The sequence below is a fragment of the Pleuronectes platessa genome, chromosome 24 (genome assembly GCF_947347685.1).
Source record: "Pleuronectes platessa chromosome 24, fPlePla1.1, whole genome shotgun sequence".
In the NCBI taxonomy this organism is placed as follows: Eukaryota; Metazoa; Chordata; class Actinopteri; order Pleuronectiformes; family Pleuronectidae; genus Pleuronectes; species Pleuronectes platessa.
The window spans coordinates 7,550,721-7,572,426 of record NC_070649.1 but is presented as its reverse complement, the minus strand read 5'-3'; the positions used below and the strand labels follow the sequence as shown (position 1 = coordinate 7,572,426).

At 43.9% G+C, this 21,706-nt stretch overlaps 1 protein-coding gene across 1 annotated transcript; it reads right to left on the bottom strand.

The window, feature by feature from the left end:
- Positions 1–1,155: 1,155 nt before the first annotated feature.
- On the bottom strand, positions 1,156–17,477 carry LOC128430974 (collagen alpha-1(VIII) chain). The gene is made up of 4 exons (XM_053417135.1): positions 17,338–17,477; positions 7,117–7,271; positions 5,439–5,705; positions 1,156–3,984 (listed from the first exon to the last, which is right to left on the bottom strand). Exons 3-4 carry the CDS (start codon positions 5,698–5,700, stop codon positions 2,030–2,032), a joined length of 2,217 nt encoding a protein of 738 aa, XP_053273110.1. The 5' UTR covers positions 5,701–5,705; positions 7,117–7,271; positions 17,338–17,477; the 3' UTR covers positions 1,156–2,029.
- Between the last annotated feature and the right edge of the window lie 4,229 nt (positions 17,478–21,706).

The window sequence follows — 21,706 nt, the reverse complement described above, 5'->3', positions numbered from 1 at the left end:
CGGTTGTGTGGCGGCCTCGGCCTGGCCGTCATCCCGCGCATGCGGCGGGCACCCAACTCAAACTCTCCTCGTTCGAGGGGGGTTTAATGTCTCACAAAAAAAAAACCAAAATTAAATAAGAGTAACGAGGCTATTTTTTAAATGTAAGGAGTAGAAAGTACAGATATTTGCGTGAAAATGTAAGTAGTAGAAGTAAAAAGTCGTCTGAAAAATAAATACTCCAGTAAAGTATAGATACCAAAAATTTCTACTTAAGTAAGGTAACAAAGTATTCGTACTTCGTTACTTGACACCTCTGATTTTTAAGCTATTAGGCTGCAGCTATATGTTTTTATAGAAAAGGCGTTTAATGTGGCTATTAAATTTGACTAAAACTAGACTAAAATGTAATTTGTTTTCGTCGACTTAAACTACACTAAAACTAAGAAGGATAAAAATGACTACATGTGACTAAAACTAATTTTCATTTTCGTCAAAAGTCTAAGTCTAACACTGTAATGAATGATACTAGATGTGTAGAAAATGCACATCAGATTCCATTTCACGTGCTCTCAATAGCCTGTCAAATTGTCAGGCATCCTCAAGAACTTTTGGACTGCATACAAATGTGCACACACAGGCACACAAAGTATAGGCCATAAAAAAGACTACAACCAACAACATTAATCGGATTTGTGCCAATTACTCACGACGACAACATTTACTAGGATGAGGTCTTCACAGGTGACTGACATACACAAACCTATAGCAACCCCCCCCCCCGACAAAACTGAAAAACGTATGTAAAATGAAATAACAACATAATTACAAATGGCGAATTTTTAACTGCACAACCGCAGTGAGATCACAAGTATGGGACGCACATTTCATCATTTATCAATTTGGACAAGGTTATCTCGCAGTGAGCTGAAAAATTCGCCAGCTGTCCCGTGGGTTAGAGGATGATGACAGTGTGACGCTACTGCATTCTTTAACATTACACGAGTTGAGTCATGATAAATCAAACGGCGCCAAAGACCAGTCTCCCGGTTGACATGTTTGTCTGTAAACACCACATATATTACTTGCCCTTCCGGTCGGTTTGCTGAAAATTGCCATTCAATCTTCTTTACCAGTTGCTGATGTACATGTTACAGATTTGTGGACAAAAACAGATTTAGACAACAGGTTCTTTTTATTTAGAAACCCAACATTCACACATTTGTCCACAGTCTCTTCTTTGCTTATGCATTGCACCATTGTCCAAACAAACAAAAGGAACAACAGTTTCAAACAACAGTTGGAAACCACCGTTTCAACTGCTGTACTACAAATCAAAAACATTAAACGCAAATGCTCAAATATATTAGTGGGTAGGTGTTTTTGGACAAAACAGGTTGGCTGTCGTTAAATTCCAAACATTTCTGTTTACCGCAGAAACAAAAGTTATGCTTACTAATCAGTAGTCAAACAAATAAATTACAGATCATTCCGACTAACTGACCAAAAATCAACATCTACTCAAAACAAAACAAATTTGTCAAATGGTCACTAGACAACAATCTGCCAAATTGCAGGCATAGTTTTATTTACTTCCAAACTGAGGTGTGGCGTGAAGATGGAGACAAATAAGTGGTGCCAGACTCGAGACAAAAGATTTAGTCACGTTCAAAAGCTGCATTTCCCAAATGACATACAAAAACAACAATAACTTAACAACACGCTGTATGTTACGATAACAGATTAAATGCATTGTACGATAAAACCCATATGATTCTATGTGCCCGGTGAAAAACAATTCTTCGGCATAAAGACGCTTTGTTCGAGAAATTATTCCCGCAGAGTCATGGATAAATGGTGTGAAGATGGATATATGAATATATGCAAGATATTTCTGACTGACTTTACACCTCGCGGCTTCCTACGTCTCATCATGTGGATCCCGGTTGTATAATGCAAAGAATAATTCCATGTAGTAACCATCACTCTGCCGCCGCTCCTCGTAAACTATTTCACTTCGGCCTCGAGTACCTTCTTTGAATCGGGGCGCTTACATCGGGTACAACAAGTATCCGGAAAATGTCGAGTGGACGTATTGACCTGCGTAAAGTCCCGCGGCCTGGTCCGACGGCAGCTGCAAGTGCACGGCGTCGCCTTGTCGCAACGGGAGCACGGCGCTTCCGGACGCCTGATCCAACAAGCCCTTTTTGTACTCGTCGTAAGTGTACATGACCGGTTCGTTGTTCTTCATCAGCGCCACCCACACGTTGCTTCCCTTGCAGTGGACGTGGTAAGCAAAGTAGTAGATCCCCGGTATGGTACAGGTAAAAGTACCAGTTTGGGGATTGTAGTCCTGATTGCCGTTGTGCAGGAGTTTATCAAAGATTACCGGAGAGCCCACGAGAGGAAACGGATTTGTGAGCGTGGCCGTAAACGACGGCAACTCCGCGCCGTTTACGCCGCTCTCGCCTCCGTTTTTCTGTTTCTTGTAACCTTGTCTTTGACCGCTGTAGGGGCCGCTCGCAGGGAGGACCTGTCCCAGATCGGGAGATACAGAGGGCAGTCCAGGAGGACCGGGGGGTCCGGGTTGTCCCCGTTGCCCTGGATATCCAGGTTGGCCGCTGGGACCGGGATTACCTTGAGGACCGATGACACCGGGCGATCCCGGTTTACCGTCTCCGGGATAGCCGGGTTTACCCGGCACCCCAGTTTCACCTTTTGGACCCAGCGGGCCGGGAGGTCCGATCGGTCCCCCTGGTCCCGTGATCCCTGGAATTCCATGAGGTCCCTGGTGGCCCGTTTCTCCTGAATTTCCCCCATCTCCTCTCGATCCCGGTAATCCGGCAGCACCGGGGACGCCCGGTAAACCTCTTGTACCTGCTTCTCCTTTAGGGCCGATAGGCCCTTGAAAACCTCTTTGTCCCGGTTGTCCGCCCTCTCCCGATCTGCCCGTCTGTCCCGGAAGACCCGGAAGCCCTAATTCGCCCTTTGTTCCGGGATATCCCTTTGTTCCTCCGGCACCGTACTCTCCCTTTTGTCCCGGGAAGCCCAGACTACCGGGAGGGCCGATTGGACCCGGTGGACCGGGTGTACCGCTGAGACCGGTGGGACCGATGACCCCTTGAACACCTCCGTGACCTTTATCGCCTTTAAGGCCCGGAGGTCCAGGCACACCTCCGTGTCCCTTGTGACCCTTGGGTCCCGGGAACCCCGGTTTACCGTAACCCGGTAGTCCCGGACCCCCCGGTAAGCCTTGCGGGCCCGCTTCCCCTTTACCTCCCGAGAGCCCTGGTTGACCTCTAAATCCATCTTGTCCTGGTTTGCCAATTCCTGGCAAACCTGGCTGTCCCGGTGGACCCGTTTCCCCAAATGGTCCCGCCTGGCCTTGTTCTCCAGGTGGACCTGGTTTTCCTGGTATTCCTGGTTGTCCGGGTACTCCATTGAGGCCAGCTTTACCGATACCGGGGAGGCCCACGTTCCCGCGTGGACCGGGTGATCCTCCAGGTCCTTTCAGACCTGGCAAACCGGGTAGACCGATTCCTTTGTCTCCTTTGGGGCCCGGGGGACCGTGTACCCCAGGTGGACCCTTTTGACCCGGTTCCCCCAGAGGTCCCGGCTGGCCCGGAAGCCCCTGGCCTCCTGTTTTCGAAATCCCAGGGAGTCCGGGGGGACCCGGAAGCCCGGCAGGACCGGGAAGTCCGGTTGGTCCCTCGCTACCGCTTGGACCGAGATCGCCTTTTGGTCCCGCCAACCCCGGTACTCCGGGTTTTCCTGGCAATCCCGGCATACCGGGCTTTCCTATTCCGGGGTAACCGGGAGGACCGGGAGGCCCCGGCTTTCCCGGTAACCCGGGCAATCCCTGGCCTGGTTGTCCGGCAGGGCCCTGTGGTCCCGGTGGTCCCGTCGGTCCAGGGGGGCCTTCAATTCCTTGCGGTCCCTCTTGGAGACCTTCTACGCCTGGGCCAGGGGGAGGTGGCCCTTTAGCCCCTCTGGGGAATGTCTGACCTGGAAAACAGTGGAGACCAGTGTTAATTTTGGCAGCTATTTTTGATTTAGTCTTAGTCTTTTGACGAAAATGCATATCAGTTTTAGTCACATTTAGTCATATTTATCCTTCTTAGTTTTAGTCTAGTTTTAGTCGACGAAAACGAATTACATTTTAGTCTAGTTTTAGTCAACAAAAACTAATTACATTTTAGTCTAGTTTTAGTCAACGAAAACTAATTACATTTTAGTCTAGTTTTAGTCACATTTAATAGCCACGTTAAACTCCTTTTCTTCCCTTCTCAGGCCCAGGGACCCTGTGTTGTGTCTAAAACTGCAAAATAGTCTAGCTTGCAGTACTTAGGTTGTCCATTAGATATCCCTACCAGCATAGGTCTATAGCAGGGGTCGACAACCTTTACTTTTAAAAGAGTATTTCTGCCCCCTCTTCCCCCAAATAAAATTTGTCTGGAGCCGCAAAACATATTTGATAACAAAGCTGATAAAGTTTAATATAAAGTTATACTATACTAAACTATAGTTTGTTGCATTTAAGAAATTATAGAACGACAATAAAGAAAACTCTTGACATTTTATTGCTATTTGTACCTGTTACAACAAAGGAAAACAAAGAACACTTATGAAGAGAGGAAAATACACAGGCAAGTGTAGGCCTACTTTGAAATAAATTAAACACAGAACTTTGTAGGGCTATTTGAATAAGAAGTACCCTATTTTGAAATAAATAACATATAGCTGCAGCCTAATAGCTTAAAAATATATATTTAGTTTTAAATGTGAAAACAAAAAGTGAGAGCAGGTCAGGCTGGAGGCGAACACAGAAACTGAAGCTCGGTACAAACCACCTGCAGCTTCTGCTCTGATCAAGAAGCTGCTGCGCTGATCTCTGAGCAGCTGAGACCAGAGATACTCTGTGTTTTCACTGTTAAGAAGCAGCTTCACATGGACGAGCTCAGATCTTGTGTCTCTGAGCGAGTGAGCGGGCGGGGGCGGAGCCTCGGGACCGGTGTGCTATCTGGGGCGCACACACACACGCGCAGACACACTCACTCGCCTGCTCCTGATGCTTCATGACGGCCTTATACAATGATGTTTAAATAAATTATTGTGACTTAGTCAACCACCAACATTTTTGTCTCGATTTAGTCATAGTTTTTATTTTCAAAGAATCGTTTTCGTTAAGTCTTCGTCTCGTCGCCGTCATGGAAAAAAGATTGTCAACGAATATTTTTCGTCATCGTTTTCGTCAACGAAATTAACACTGGTGGAGACAATTGATGGATATTGACCCGCTCAGCATTGGTTTCAATTCACATTTATTTGGCCAATGTGGGGGTTATATGTCTGTTCTGCTTTGCCCTAAAAAAAAATGTTTTGGAGTAATGTTGCTTTCAGAAGGTCAGGTTGTGTTGTACAATTCAGAGTATATCAGGTATGTCCTTCAAGTAAATCACCTTTGCCTTCAAACAATGGTCTCACTTTTCCCTTTTGCAAAGGCAGCTGAGGCATCTCTTTTCCATACTGAGGCACTGACGGCATTAGTGGCATCTCGTTCCCCAAAAACTGTTGCTGAGGGTACCCGTCGTTGTGCTGCGGCAGAGGTTGGTGAGGTGGCTGGTTGTGTCCGTAATACACCGCCCCGTGGGCCGGGCGTAACAAACACAGCTGGAACACTGGGACAAGTAGAGAGAGGAAGTGGACGGCTGCGGACACCATTTTTTCTAAAGTGGAGAATAAAGAAAGAAAAATCCGGACATAAATGTTAGCAGATAAATCTCAATTTAAACTCCACAACAAATCCTTTTGAAATCTTATAGTTGGCCATTTTCCATATCCAACTATTATGCAGAATGACCTATTAATTCCAACACTTAGATTTCTATAGACAAACTAATGTTAATTTGGAAACTAACAGGTAACAAAGTAAAATCAACAATTTCAATCAAAAGTTTCATATTTCCCTACAACTATGAAGTACTAGAAATATACAAGTACCACAATAAATACAGAGGATCAGAGTTGAAGATCCAGAGTTTCAAGTCCCTTGCATCTGTCCTACCTTTAACATAATGCAATATTTCCCCCTTCTCTGCTTGAATCTCTCAATACTTCTCATCTACTCACGAGTATTAATAGTAAAGATCTAATGTTCCTCTATGTGACCAGTAGGGGAACAAAGCAGATGGAATAAAGCAACCGAGGTACTTGTTCAAAGGAAATCCACTGTGGTCAAACTTGCAAAAATAAAACTAAACCCCCTCTCTCTTCCTATGTTTACACAAGTCTCATATCCTTGACGTGAATTACATCGGGTACGTTGTTAAAACATAAATCATAATTACAGAGGCCTCGCAGGAGACGTCGGAACTTAATCCCTAATCCTTTAAACATGTCCGCGCTAAAGAGATTGGGTGAATGTTGCCAAGAGAGCAGCGTGAAAACAAACGGTGGAGGGTGAATGTATGTTTTCCACCTCTGTGTTATTTGTGTGCTCTGAAACCCCAACCGGGGAGATTGAAACGTTTGGGGAGCTCGGACAATGGAAATCAGACTTGCTTACATTTTTTGGAGCAGTTATTGAGGAAGAAGAAGAAAACCAAAGCTTCAGGCTGAGGGGGAATATCAATACCACACTCTTTCTGATATGTGGAGTTCATCTGCCCAATCAATGTGTTGTAGATGGCTGTCACACAAGGGAGGGTGAATGTTTAAATGTGCGCACTAATGTAGGTGAACAGTCATATTTCTGGAAAGTATAGTCAACAAGCTACTATTAAACCAATGTATTTTTTTTGTCAAAGCTGATTGTTAGAAATATCTTTCTATATAATATTACAGGTCATGGGAAGATAAAAAGTATCTGAGGTAGTTTGTTTAAACTAAATTCCTGGTTATATATGTGACCACAACTCATAATTTATAACCTGAGATTAAAACTAATACTTTTGAAATTTAGCTGGAACCTGAAACACTGACTGTACTTGATTCTCAGTGCTGAATTTCCTAAGAGGCTTCACAACATTACATTCACAGACTCAGGTGACGTACAAGATGTTTATCTTTAAGCAAACTGCATAATCACAGACATCTGTATAATCTTGACCCAAGTTGGCAAAAACCACCACTTCTTACTTTCAGCGTTCGCCTCGTCTCAAACGTGAAGGTCGTCTCTCCCCCCTGGTTCCCCCCAACTTTACGTCGCTTCTCTGGGTCTTGTCCGCGGCATAAGTGGGACGGTGGCCGTGCACGGGATTCCGGCCAGGTGTTGGCTGCGATCCCGCTGTTCCCTGCAGAAATATGAATGTCAGGTTGGATGAATGTCAGGCGGTGACCTTTCGCAGAGGCCTGGGGTTTGTAACACTAAGCTGCCATCCCCACGTGGCACATATATTCTGGCCCCGATACAGTTTTGCTGAGATACACCAACTCCTCCAACGATGGGGGTATTAAAAGGAAATATAGCAAAACTCCATGGGGAGATAGCTATGACTACATTTTCAGGATATTTTTTTTATATTGTCAACTTACAGCTAAAACACAACACAAACAATAGGACAAACAAAAGGAAAACTTCCTTTCAAAAGGCTACAAACAAATTATTACATTCTCTGTTATCATTCACCACACCCATCTGACTGAATTAAAAAAGATACTATTAGTAATGTATAGATCCAGCACCACCGACAGAGGCTGTGCAGCTGATACTGAATGCCCATATATGGAAAGTCTATACAGTTCATATAACTGACTCTGATCTATTTCACTGTTCAGTCTGAAAGCTACAAATCACATTAGACCCTAGCCAAATGGGAATTTGAACCAGATGAGATGCACCTCATTATGTTGTTGACATAATCAACAACATAATTCTAAATCTGAAAACACCAGCAAAGACACACCACATTACATTAGCTCCTGGTATGTTTAAGAATGAATTATTAAAGTTATTTGTAGCCTTGATACATTCCTGCATATAGTTAGAGATTCTAGGGCTGAGCATTTTTTGGTTTCAAATCAACTCCACAAGTCCAACACAAACCTGAAGGGGACAGAGTAACATCATTTCATCAGAACTTAAACACATTTCATTTCACTTTGTTGCCATATTCCTATAATCACTTTCATCATTTATACATTTACATCAGGTATATATATATCTGAGTTTCTGTTTCGCTGGCTTACAAAATATATTAACTGCAACTGGACGTGTAAGTTAAGCGTAGATCTATCAGATTACTGGAAACTGTATAATGTTGAGCATGTATCCGACCGCAGCAGAAAAAAAGCACCGATTAAAACAATCAAATCAATCAATCTAAATTACTACCTGGCCTGGACGGAGAAACCACAGTAACTCCTCGAGTAACATTCATCAGTGTGTGGTTTTACATTTGTAATGAATGTTTTGTTGAGAAAATGGGACAATGATAGTTAAACTGAAAACAGCTGCACTGCTACTATAACATACTGCGTTTATGACCTGAACAAATAGCTTCTTGAAGTATTTCCTCAAACCCTAGAGCCGTAACGAACCATTTGTTAAACATCTTTTTCATATATAAACCCAATTGATCCTCACGTATTGATCTTCTAAATTGAACATGATATCACATCTGGGGATGCTGAGCCAGTCATCGCTGTAGCTAAAGCCCTTTGTGCTCACACAAAGAAAGCTCTTTCCCTCCAGACTAAAACAAAAAGGGGAACATGTGCTTAGCGAGGAAACGAGACGACCTCCGCAAAACAATAAGTCAGCAAAACAAAGAGGACGGGCACGGCGCTTTGAAACACATGTTCCCTCTGACCTCCGAGGCTACGTCAGGGCAAAGGAGCGGAGAGAAAAACATCACATCTCATCCCATTTACGGGACGGGCTGCATGAGTAGCAGAGCTCATTGGGATGCGGAATTCCATCGCCGGTGACCTCATGTCCCAGAGACGCATGCAGCACAGTCGAGGACTTCTTCTGTTTCAGCATAAACTCAGAGAACCGTGAAATCCAGTCAATCGCACATTTGTCCTCTGTTCTTTTTGGATATACCTGAAACCTCTTTAGCCATCTTGTTGTATTATGGTCAAATCCAAGTATTCCAATTTCTTAATGAATAAACAATTACTCGAAAGTGGTGTTATTATGCGATATATGATCAGTTGGGTTCCCCTTTTCTAAGAATGACTTTTTTCCTCGGGGAACTTTCTTGAACACTTGTAACATAATAATGCTTCATTTGGCCGTCTTTTTATGCGAGAACCCCCAAGAACTGCTGAGACTCTAAAAGGGATCCAATAACATAACAGTGAACAACATTTGCCAGAAACCCGTCTGTTTTTTTCCCCCATCGCCAGCTTCAGAAAACATTCCCCCCCCTCCTCTTTGATAAGTTCCAGGACAACCTTAAGCTTTCAACTCCAACTTCTCAATCAGCAAACACGTAGTTACGGGCAGGATTTATGGCGCCGTTTAGAATTAATAACAAATATCCTGCGGAAGTGAAATTCCTTTGGATTTCCAATGTTTGGCAGCGCAACCAAAGTTTCCCCACACAATAACTCTCACCAGAACTGCAGAATTTCGTCTTGGATATCACCAATACATGAAATTGCAGATTGGTGCGGCTCATTGGAACAAAGTTGCACACGAAATGTGGTTCCTGCTTGTTTTTCTCCCCTGAATGCAGCCAAAAAGAAAAGAAATGATATGACTGCATGGTTATTTGTTTTACAAAATCTGAAATGTGCCACTTTTACTGGAGGGAAAGCACAAGCCCCGTTTCCAGCTACAATACATCTGCTTACGACTACTCCTCCTGCCATTTCCTGAACAAAAATCCCCCTAAAACTAAAGCATGTTATCTTGGTTCAGCTCGCAGCACAATGTCCTTATAGAACTTAGGAGGAAAATTGAGCAATCGGCCACTGCTTTAGTCGCTGGTTTCCGTGCCGCCGTGCGCCGTCGGGACCTCCCCTGGGGCGAGTGGGTCACCGTCAAATCCCAATAGCTGGTGAGAACAGCCAGTAAGAGCCTCCATTTCCTGCACAGAACGAGGGGAGCTCACCTCCCTCTACTTTTCATGGAATATCAAATGTTATGGATCCTCTTACCGGCTTTCAACAGGACATATTTAAACCTCAACAGCATGAAAGTGCAGTGCATATTCCTTCAGCTGTTTTCCTTGCACCATTTCACAAAAGTAACTCAACTTATCCCTCTGTGTGTGTGTAGTAGGATTGTTCCAAATTTTTAATCTATTGAATGTAACTGTGTCCTCTTCACATCGTAGCAATGAAGCTGAAGATATTTTTCAACCAACTTTCTTCGCCTTTTTTTTTTTTTCCCCCATCTCGTGCCTGACCCCCACTCTGATGAAAACTCTTCCGACACCTCGGCTCAACAAAAGCCTGCTCGCCCCAGAATGGACACTGGGTCCCCCGAAGGTCTCTGCCAACACTTTCAACCGCAGCCGCCTCCGCTTGGTGATGAGCCACGAGCCTTTTATCACCTCCAGCTCGGCTTTGAAAATAATCAAATTTCCATTTCTCCTGACTGGTTCCAGATGGTGGGACAGTACCGCTCCATAGACGAATGAGGAGGAGCGGAGGCATGTCATTGCTTACAGATATGGGTGCCGGCCTTAATTGCTTGTGGTCGGGTCTGGCCTTCGTGTTTTGTGAGCAGGCAGGTAGACACGGCTGCAGGACACAAGTGGAAACAGAAAACAGTCACTGAACCAAGTAAAATAAAGAGATTATTATCAGAAGTGTGTGACTCGTAGTTATTAAGGAGCAGTGGTTCCACTCGTGTATGCGTCAGCTGTTAAAAATCAAATCTGCTCAGTGAAAAACAACCTTTTCCATGAAGGAAAGTATCACAGATCCAAACACAGACTTCGATAGACGCCATGTTATAAAAGAACAACTGCAAAACTGCAACCCCGGAGCTACAGGGAAAATTTATGTGGATTTCTTGGATCAATTGTTGCATGAACTGAAATAAAAGGAATCAAAGACTTCTCTCCCGGACCTACAGTGAGACAACAACTAGGACTACACAACAAAAACAAGACTGAAACACAACAGCTCAGAGAGAGAGAGAGACACTGCCAGAGATCTATTGCCCCAACAGCGACATGGCAACAACCCAAGAGGCCAAGTAAGTTAGTGAGAAAAGTAATAGAGTGCAGAGGTCCTTAAGCACAGGGAACTGAATAAGAGTCTGACCCCCATCAACCAGCACAGCATGGCGAGACATGGAAGGGGGAAGAAGAAGATTGAGAGCAATAGCCTGGAAAAGAAAGAGCTCACCGACTGGGCGAGAAGAATGCCGAGCTGAAGGCCACGCAGACTGAGGTCCTGTGACCTTCACGCTAAAGTCAACGCTCTGGAGGATCATCTCGAGATCCAGGCACACTGAAACATTAACAACATTAATCCATTCGTTCATCAGCAGAAAGTTTGCTGCAAATATAAGTCCCAACCTCCAGCTTTAAATGTGAAGACTTGCTGCTTTTACCTGAGTCGAATGATACTAAATGATACTGTACATTCAGCCTTTTAAACTTGCCATGATTGAACAAAACAACCTATTTTCATTTAGTACACAGGCCCTAGGTATTTGGATATTTCAAACCTATAGTTGATGTAAAACAGTCAAGCTAAAACAATAACTTTAAACAAAGCCAGTAGTGGGGCCGGTGGTTCAATAGAGGGCGACAGAGTCCATTTCTACTCCACTGTCTTGTTCACTGGTATTTCCACAGCCTGGGTGGAGAACTGCATGTGCTTCCAATGTAAAAGGATACACACATTTCAGATAAAGACTGTTTTTCCAGTTGATTCAAACACGTTGCTACAATGACAGATATTTTTTGGGAATTGTTGATTTGTGTCCTATACTCTCAACTCCTCTCTCATTGCTACGACATATTTGGAATCCTGGACCTGAAGCGATTTTCCCTTTTCTGAGTTCACTGGCCTTCAGGTCTCTGAGCAGGTGATGCGTCCCACCTCAATCATCCAGCAACATTTTCATTTCAACCCTTCATCCTGGCTTATCTCAATAGGAAGGGAAAACACGTGTTTCTCTCACGACTGCTCCTCCCGTCCTAGTTCCTCTCAGTTCGTTTTTTTTTCCAGCATTCCTTCACACCAACTCCATCTCTTCTCTCTCTCTCTCTCTCAGACGAGAGGTTAGCTGACCTTTAGGAGGGTGGCAACATTTTAAACTGATGTTGCAAACAAATCAGCCCACCGCGAAGGGAAGTATCATCCTGATGAGACTCAGATTGGCAAACGCTGCGTTTTTTCACCGCTCTGACGCACATTGCCATAAATGCACGTGATTGCACTTACACCTCCTCGTATTAACACACACACACTGTCTGTTCAGCTTCTTCACCCATTTCACTGACAGAGTTTCCCTCTCATGCAGTTCTGGGAACCGTAAGTCACAGAGTGTCTGGCCACAATTTTCATTTCAGGCAAAGATCGGCGAGGGCGGAGAATTATTTTCCCATTAGCCTTGAGTTCTGTCAAAACACAGTATCTGGTGTCCGCGGACAGAAGTTAATAGCAGCTCAGAACCAAGAGGAACTTTTCATTTGTTCAGAGGAACAAAAGACAATTATTCACTCTGAAAACGTCTCCTCTGAAGAGGGCTTATTTTACACGACATGTTCCACTATCTCGCACAGCGGGAAAGATATACTTGGGCGTGTTTTTCAGACTCTACCGAGCTCTTACGTCTAGCGGCCCGAGCTTCCTGTGGTTTTGCCACATTTTTACTGGCTCTCCCAGGGACACTGCTCTGGTGGGTGATTGTTTTTACAGGCAGCAACAACGTTTGGCTAATAATCAGATCTGATCACTTATGCCGAGCATAAACCACAGACTCCGGTGGGAAATCTTAAAATTGCAGCTGCGTAAATACATTTTGTGTTCAGTGTGAATCAGAGAAGAGAGACCACATGTAAGTACATGTGGACTAGGCCTTTTCGTTTTATTCTCTTTACACCACTACATTTAAGATTTTACATAAAAGCATGTATAAGCTTATAAATTACACTCTATTCATCAACATCAAACACTTTGGCACTTGGATACTTACAAAAAAACTGTTGTCAATTTGGAACAAATTACCAGTACAAGGCCTAAAGACAATGCTAAAACAATATGGGGAACCTCAGTACCCCCGACTTTGACATCCAAAATGGCCCCTCTCTAAATCAACAGTGGTTAAAGCTGTAGTTTTTACTGTTCATTAGAACTTCTCATGAAATAAATTGTACATGTAGTACTGTCAAATTAACGTCGGAAGTTTTACTACGGTGTTAAAATGCTTGAAATAGGTTATTCTGAATTTGTTTTTCTAACAATGGCTGGCTGTAAACGTAAACATTGTTCCTGCGACTGTGATGTCACTCCGATGGCCAAGCTCCAACCTGCATTTAACAGGCAGGTCGTCAAGAAGCCCCCCCGCCAGCAGTTCTGGGTCATTGGAGTCGAGGTGTGAACAGCTATACATACCTGTAAGTTGTGGACCCACCCTGCTATTATATGAGTCATGTTGGTGACTGGAGTTGAGGTGTGGGTGGGCAATAAGCCTATACCACACTAAAAAAAATGGATGTAGACTGTTGGTCTGAAAAGTGAAGCCAATGCAGGAAATGCTAGAAACCTGTATTCTCTCAAATGACCATCAGAGGGCGACTACACAAGTAGGTACTTCCCACATCAGTCAAGTTTATGATGATAAAGCACTGTGTCGATGTGACCACGCACTCCTTCAAAACTGGTTAGTTATGGTTTTGAATAAAAAACCAAGAGGGCTTTGGACAAAATGCCAAACTTGAGGCTTCAAACCGGCAGCTCACAAACCAATGACTGACGTCACCGGTTTCCACAGAGCCCTGGTGTTTTGAACTGGTGCCAGTATTCTTCTACCCACCCCTCAGATTTATTATGTGACCAACTGGACTAAACTACTTTAATTATAATTACAATGCAACAAAAAACTCTCCATCTTGACCAGTTACACCAGTAAAATGCTGCATATCCACTGACGCAGCAGTATTAATAAAATATGAATGTTTGCTGTGGATAAATCAAGCACATTTGGCAGATTATTTCAGTCGGACTTTAACTTATAATGATGGATCTGCACACTTCTAGATGCAAAGCATAAAAATGTCAGAGAAGCTCCACCGCAAACTGACCGAGAATATTCCCCAGCATCCTGCGATGAATGCTTCGGCAATCGCAAAACACACAGGGCATGAAAAATATAGCACAAGCTGGGAACGCCAGCTTCCATGGGAGTCGTAACTGGTGAAATTTGGAGAGTGGGAGCAGAGCAATATTTAAAAATGACTAGGTGGTGATTATATGTTGCTTTGAGAGGAGGTTTCATGGGGTTTATTGCTGGACTATTTCACTTTAATGGTGGTTTCCTCTGTTTTCAGGGGTCTTTCTAACTTTTTCTGCAAATATTTAAATCCATCCAGATCATGCAAGGCTTACACGTATGGACCGTCTGACCGGTGACAGTAATATATATATAGATATATATATATATTTATATAACTACTATCTCAGGAGGCTTAATGTGTTACACAGTCGCACTGTAAAATATGCCACTCAGAGAGAAAATACGATCCTCCCTTTTCCTTCTGTCCAGATGTTTCTGCGGTGGAGTATTTACGAGGCATAATAAGGACTACGACTCCGTCTACTAGGAGTTTAGATAAGAGACGCTCTGCAATAAATCAGCACAATTTAAAGCCCAAATCTCAGAATGGTGTATTCAGGCTAAACTCCCACTTGCTGCACGTAAAGATGGTAAACTCAAGTCAGCTGATGCAAGAGATTAATGACTCCCATTTTTCATATTTTATAAACAATGCAACCTTTCTGCAAAAAAGAGAGTGAGGCCTAATAGTTTTGAGACATTTACGAGGCTACCGTGCAAGAGCTTGCACGGTAGCAGCAGAGTGTTTGGACACATGGCCTCGAGTCGCAGAGGCTGCAGCCGCGGGATCAAGAGACACATTCTCTCCGAGCTGCATAAACACTTCCTGTTCAGTAGGTGAGAACGGCAAAAGAGTGCGAGACGGAGGGAAATAAAAACAGATCGCCAGGAGACATTAACAGTTTGAGAAATGCATAAAGTCCAGGCCAGCTGGACAGAAGCATCTCGTGCACATGGGTCACGCACTTCCCTGGAGTTTGCAGGTTCGATTCTGCAGCCGAGGCTCGAAGCAAACTAAACTTGACAGTTTAAATAAAGGTCACTATTACATTTACTAACTTGGCCTTGACTGTTGACATAAATATGAGAGACTGTCATGTCTGTACAGTAAATCTGAAGCTCCAACCAGAAGCCACTTTGGAAGAAGAAAGCTAGACGTTGACACCAATATCCAGTCATTATGCTAATGCTAGCTGTGGTGTCAATCCCCTGAAATTGAACACATACATTTTGCAAAATGTCAAATTATTCCTTTAAAAAAGGTCACATACCCCATTTGTAGGATGTGTGTTCAACAACAGCGTTCAGTGCACAGAAGAAAATTGTTTCAGGGAACAATAATCACATACTACGAATAAATAACAGCCTGAATAGCATTATAAGGAGCTGTAGTGATATTCTGCCGACGACTTCTTTTAACCTCGACGTTAAAACTGTCTTTTGTGGGGCCTAAGCAGGGCCCGAACTCAGGCTTCACATGAGAAGCTGCAGCTCCCATCAGACCTTTAGACACACACGCAAAATACGCTCAGAACCTCAAAAGACAGTGCATATGTGTGTGTCTTTTAAAACTATGGATACAACAGCAAGCTGACGATGGAGTAGAGTTCCAAAAGAAATGTGAAAGGCATGGTATTTCAATCAGATTCACTAAATGTGACCATATAGTTTCAAGATCCAAATCAAATCCTTGGGCACCTCTAACACTGTTTGCTTTAGTAACTCATCTACATTGGAAAAACCTCTTGCAGTCCAAGAAAAACAAAACAAACATCGCCCCAAAATGCACAATTGCATCTTGGGAAATGTGCTGTTTGGTCCAGACACCTCAAGCCAAATGGATAATAACAGGAACAACCTTCCAACAAGCAGGTACAACTCAAGTCAAGGATCCCGATGCTCTCGATTTCATCTTTCTTGGCTTTTTCAACATCCTCAAAACAGTCTTATGCATTTTTCCACGGCGCTGCTGTTTAGCACCTAATAACAAACAGCCCATATCATGATTTTGCTGATGCCAACAGTGCTTTCAGACCACCAAGGACCACCGTGGCTGTGTATTACGAGCTTTGCGGTCATCAAAAACTATCAGCGAGTTAATTATACGACTCCTTTTACCTCGTGCCTGAGCTCCTCTGACCACGTTTCCCCCTAATTAAGAGTTTTCTCGCTGAGAAAGTAAAAACAGGATCATCTTAAAAACAGAAATTTAAGGCTGGGAGTTAGAAACAGCTGCAATCAGCAACAGGAAATCAAACAAAGATGCAGAGTTGTCCACACAAACAAAAAACATCTAGAATTTCTTTTCCACATCTTCTACTTGCACCAAAGCTTGTCTACTTTCGCAAATCAGTAAATATAGCAGCTATTAAAACACATTTCCACTTAAAGAGAGGTTCAGGAACCTTGGGCATGCGTACCCTTGTGATAAATCCTCGGTGGGTGTGAAGCAGGGATTCCCGAATGTTTCCTGGCAGGTGCGCACTTGGATTTCGATCGGATCAACTTATGCCGAGAGGTTAAAGAGGCAAAACTCTGGGCTGAAAACAGTCCAGAGGTTCTAGGTAAAAGCCCAAACTTTCCATCTCTGACTCATTTCTCAGAACCAATGCGATGCCAGAAAGTTTGAAACAGATTTTTACTCCGGTTTCCATCGTATTTAAGTGGACTTGCTGAAACGAATGACCTCAACACTGAATCCTTTTCTTCCTCAAACACAAACATGTCTAAGAAGTTTCCTTCCAGTTAGTGGTGTTTAATTCAAACAAGATGCCGCACCAAGGGTTTATCCTTACAACTATGCTGTTTGGTATTTTGGATCTGCAGAGTTCACAGCAGTGGGATCTGTGAACAAAATATCTTCTGAAACAATGGGATGTCCGTGTTCCCTCTCTGAGACTTAGTGCCATCCCATTCTTCCTGTGCATTGCTCCAAGAATTCAAAAACCAGAGAAAGAGAAAAGTTGCAACTGCACAAGAAGTCAAGGAAAACACAAACTGGAAGCCTGGTCGTGCCTGTGGAGCTCTGGTTTGCACCCAAACAAAGTTGGTGGCCGTGCCGATGAACTCATCGGCATCTCCCACTGTGCCAGGGTCCGGGCATCGCTTACCTTTGTGCGTGCGGTACTGCTGCAGGGTGGAAGTATCACAGAGCTCTGAGGAGTTTGGGACAGACGGACGCTGAACGGCAGCTCTGCCCGGGCTTGGCTTTTATCTGCAGGTGGGTGGAGCCGCTTGAGCAGAGAGAGAGAGAAGAGAAGCACTGGATCAGTACATGCATGAGAGAGGAGGGAGGGAAACGGGGATCTGTGCGAGGAGGAGGAAACCACTACATGTTTGCAGCATTTGAGGTCATCGCAGACAGAAGCAAAACCGGGGGGGGGGGGAGAAAGGAAACCAAATCAGCTGCACGACTATATATCACCGGGAGGAAGATTTTTGTTTGACTTGGACCTCTCTCTGCATTCTCTGCATGCGGAAAGATTTAAAAAGGCATGGTCTCACTTTGGTTAGCCAGCAGCGAGCTGAGAGGAGGGGTTCTACTTTCTGACTACAACAGGGCGTACACAGTGGTTGACAGCAAACTCACCCCAAGGCCCATTTTTTTTAGGACATTTAAAATCAAACTTCTCAAACGCTTTCGTCCATTATTTGACCTCAGCATGTTGACATCCTCCTAGTGACAACGCTAGCATGTTCCCCATCTCGGCTTTGTATACAAACAATTGCGAATTGGCATATAACCTTAGTTTAACTGAGGTTTAATGCAGTTTTGCAGGAATTGGATAAATTTTAACCAACATTTACCAAAAACACGACAACCCACAGACATCCATGTGTCGTCAACGCATCCACTAGAGGGCAGCTCAGAATCGAGAGCAAAGATGGCGACTTTGGAAGAGGCTGCGATTTAAAAAGCGCCTGGTGGCCTGTGAGGCCATTAAATAAATCACGACATGTGAACGTTGAATACTCACAATCGTCCCGCTGGAACTACAGGCTACACTGCCCCCCCCCCCCCCCAATGATTTGCAGTTGTACTGCTACCCGTCCATTTTCGTTAGCTTTAAGACGTGCACAAATAGACAAAGTGAACACAGACTACTGAGAGAAGGCTCTGTCAGTTTCCGTATGCATACTTTGAGCATAAATGTGGCTTAAACGGTTCGTCGTGTAGAGAAAAAACCAATGATGTGTCGAGTGGAGCTCTGACTGAGTTAAGTGAGTGGGACAACACAAACGCACTGAACAGAGGATATTTCCCATGATCCCCTGGCTTATATCCACCAAACTCGGTTAAGAATTCCTCCTATTTTAAAAGTTTTCCTCGCTAAATATTTGAGATTATTGCTGGTTTTATTGACTGTTTTAACTGATCTACAGTTCGGCATTACTGAGACTGTGACTGTGATCTCTGAGGAGATCGTACCCGCTCACTAAAGTGACCTATGGAGCAAGAGCCCACGTTCGGGGTGAGGAGTGGGAAAGAAAGAGGCGCCATTCGTTCTATTCCAAGTCAGTGAACCATCAAACCAATTCTGAAGCTGCTGTTTTAAGGTAAAAGAGTCGCAAAGTGTCAAACAAAATCAAAATGTTGATGAAAACACGAGGAATGAGCTGGAAATGATGCTCGGGGCTGCTTGGGTTGCATCTGCATTCCTGTGCGACTCTACGCCAGAGTTCTTGGTGTGAACGTCAAAGACATGTAGCTTTTGTCCAAATTATTCACTGTGCTGAAGGAACCAGCCGAGGAAGGGGGGGGGGGGGGGGGGGGCATTCACACTCTGCACAGCTGGTTTACATCAGACACATTTTTCCTTGTGTTCTTTTTGTTTGTGCTGATGTTCAACTTCTTCCTCGTGCAGGAATCGCGTAGAAAGAAAACAGCTCGGTTAACCAAGCCGACGTCTTCGTGCTGAAATCCAATGACTAATTTGTCGTTTAAGTAATTTGCGACGTTCTTAGTTATGACTTCCCCGACGTCTTAAATTGCAAAGAAAGAAACAGACAATTGAACAGATCTCCTTTGCCAGCCCCAAAAAAATATTTCTCTTCTCTCCAACAGACAGACTTCTCAGTTTTCCCAGCGTACACAAACTCATCTGCGTGGAAACAGTGACCTCATCCCCGTCTGCGTGTTCACGTAGATATTAACCTGCTCCAATCTCGCGGCCAAATTACCGCGGCCACATGAAACGCACTGGCAGTAACTTTCAGTTCTCCCCGTTTCCTGTTCCTCAATCAGCTCGCTTTTCATCTTGGGATTGGCGGCTCCCAGTCATGACTAATGCAAACAGGTGGATGCACCGTCTCAACAGCACTGTGTGTGTTTCAAATTTCGTACTAATCACAAAGACTCCTGCAGGGTATTCACACTCTTTCCCTGAATTTTACACGATACACAGATGTCACTCACGAAACTAAAAATCAGGACCGGTCCAAATTTTGCAACCGCTTCCGTGTGATTGACGGTAATTTGACTAAGCCAGTCTCCATGAATATGATTTGGCAGGAACTAGATATATATTGCGGTTCAAAATCAAAACTACACTGAGATTCATTTGAAGGGACATTGGAACAAAATATTTTTCTTTTCCCAGCATCGAAACAATTTATAAAAATCATTGTTTTTTTAAAAGCCCATAAAAGTAAGCTATATTGGTTTGTGTGTTAATCAGATCAAGGACAACTTGATGTTTAAAAACATTTGTTTACAAACGTGGTTTTTAAGTCGACACATTTACTTAAAAATGTGTCGACTTAAGTAAATGTCGATCTTGACGGGACCTCAACTTTTTCCACAGTGCTCAGGAAATAGTTAAGCATTTAAGATTTAGGACAGGATAATTAGATCCAGTGTGGAAAACCCTAAAGCTTGTTAATTAAAGTTTGTGCAGGTATGCTGTGGCTGAAACAGAAGGTGTGCAATGTTTACTGCGACCACTGACTTGGCAAACTGAACATTTTGATAGGAGCTCTGAGGACACACATTTACATTTAAGCTGATCCTTCTCATGTTAGATTAACAGATGGAAAACAACATTGTTCCGTTTCTACACGTGTTTGAAATGGTCGACCTGGGTTGTGCTGCAGGCAGTGAATATCCCCGATGTGCCAAACATTCAAGATTCAGACCTGAGAAACTACACAGCAACACACTTTCTCACTGCACCTCCGAGTCCTCATCCATCATCCAGGCCCTCGACTGTGACTCACTCTAAATCCTTGTGGAGAGATGAGAGCTCTCCAGAATTTTGCAAATGTTCATACATCAAACTCAAGCGGAGGAATTTACTTTTGTTACATCTTCAGAAATGTGAAACCTTTGAACTTCCCTACCGTCCATTTTCTAGATAAATAATCTACCTGGCAAGATTTGGGCTCAAAAAGACATCGGCCCTCAGCCGGTTTGGCTCCTGCACTTTAACTACATGATGTCATTTCATGAAACCGTGCAATCTAAATACCAGTTACAGCTGTGGGGTAAGAGGTCTAATGGCCTCCATGCAATGAGGCAGAACTGTGTATACGTTCCCAGTCACAACATGCATTAAGGGCTGCAGCAACTTCCTCACGGCCAAACATGCAAACCCACTGCTGGAAGCAGTTACTTCATGCGGTGTCTAGCTGTTTGCTCTCTCGCGACCACCTCTGAATTTTTCTGTCTGGCCGTTAATCCGCTCGTCTCGGAGCCGGGCCTGCCACTTCAGATGTTGCTCTCCATCTTTGGTGGATGGTTTGGAGAATTTGGCGGTGGGACAGCGAGCGGATACAAAAAGGTTTTTTGGAGACGACGGTCTTCATGCCTTCGTTGAGACTTTTTAAGAGAAAATCATTTAGCTCTCTGTGGAGCTCCCAGCTGTGTCTTAACTGCAGCTGGCGCACGCAGTGAGACTTAAAGACGGCTCAACTGGTGGAACAGCCTGAAGCAAGCATTACCTCCAATTAAGCCTGAAGTGTTCACCGTGGGCAGAAAAAAAACATTTTACGTACTGCAGTCTTTTATGAGAGGAATAGTCTCTCACTTCTGAGTGAACTACATGGGGATATTGTGGCAGCAATTTTAAGACAAAGGCCTAAATCTGCATTAAAAAAGCTGAGAAAACAGCACTGACATGTTTTCATCTTGATCGTTTATTAGCATTCTTTTTAAGCTGTGGTTTTTGACCACCAAATAAAGACAACATTAGGCCTTTTTCAGACATGAACTCCGGAAAAAGACAGAACAGAGTTCGTCTTTCACATGTCAAGATTGTCCACTTCAAATCTGTTCACAACAGGAAATCATTCGAGAACACTCAGGTGTGGGGCCGACCATGGAGTTGGAGCAGGAACTGGAACATGGACTGGCATCTGAAACGGAGTGGGAACCGGAACTGGACCGCCAACAGGAACTAGAGGTGGAATTGGCCGGACTGCTGAACCTGGAGCACAGGCAAAGGAACTGGAGATGGTGAACCAGAAGCTGGTCTTTGGCAG

Coding starts and splice junctions, on each gene's coding strand:
- LOC128430974 (XM_053417135.1), bottom strand. CDS start 5,700: ATGGTGTCCGCAGCCGTCCACTTCCTCTCTCTACTTGTCCCAGTGTTC. Junction 3,985..5,438: donor ACCATTGTTTGAAGGCAAAG/GTGATTTACTTG, acceptor ACTGTTTTCCAG/GTCAGACATTCCCCAGAGGG.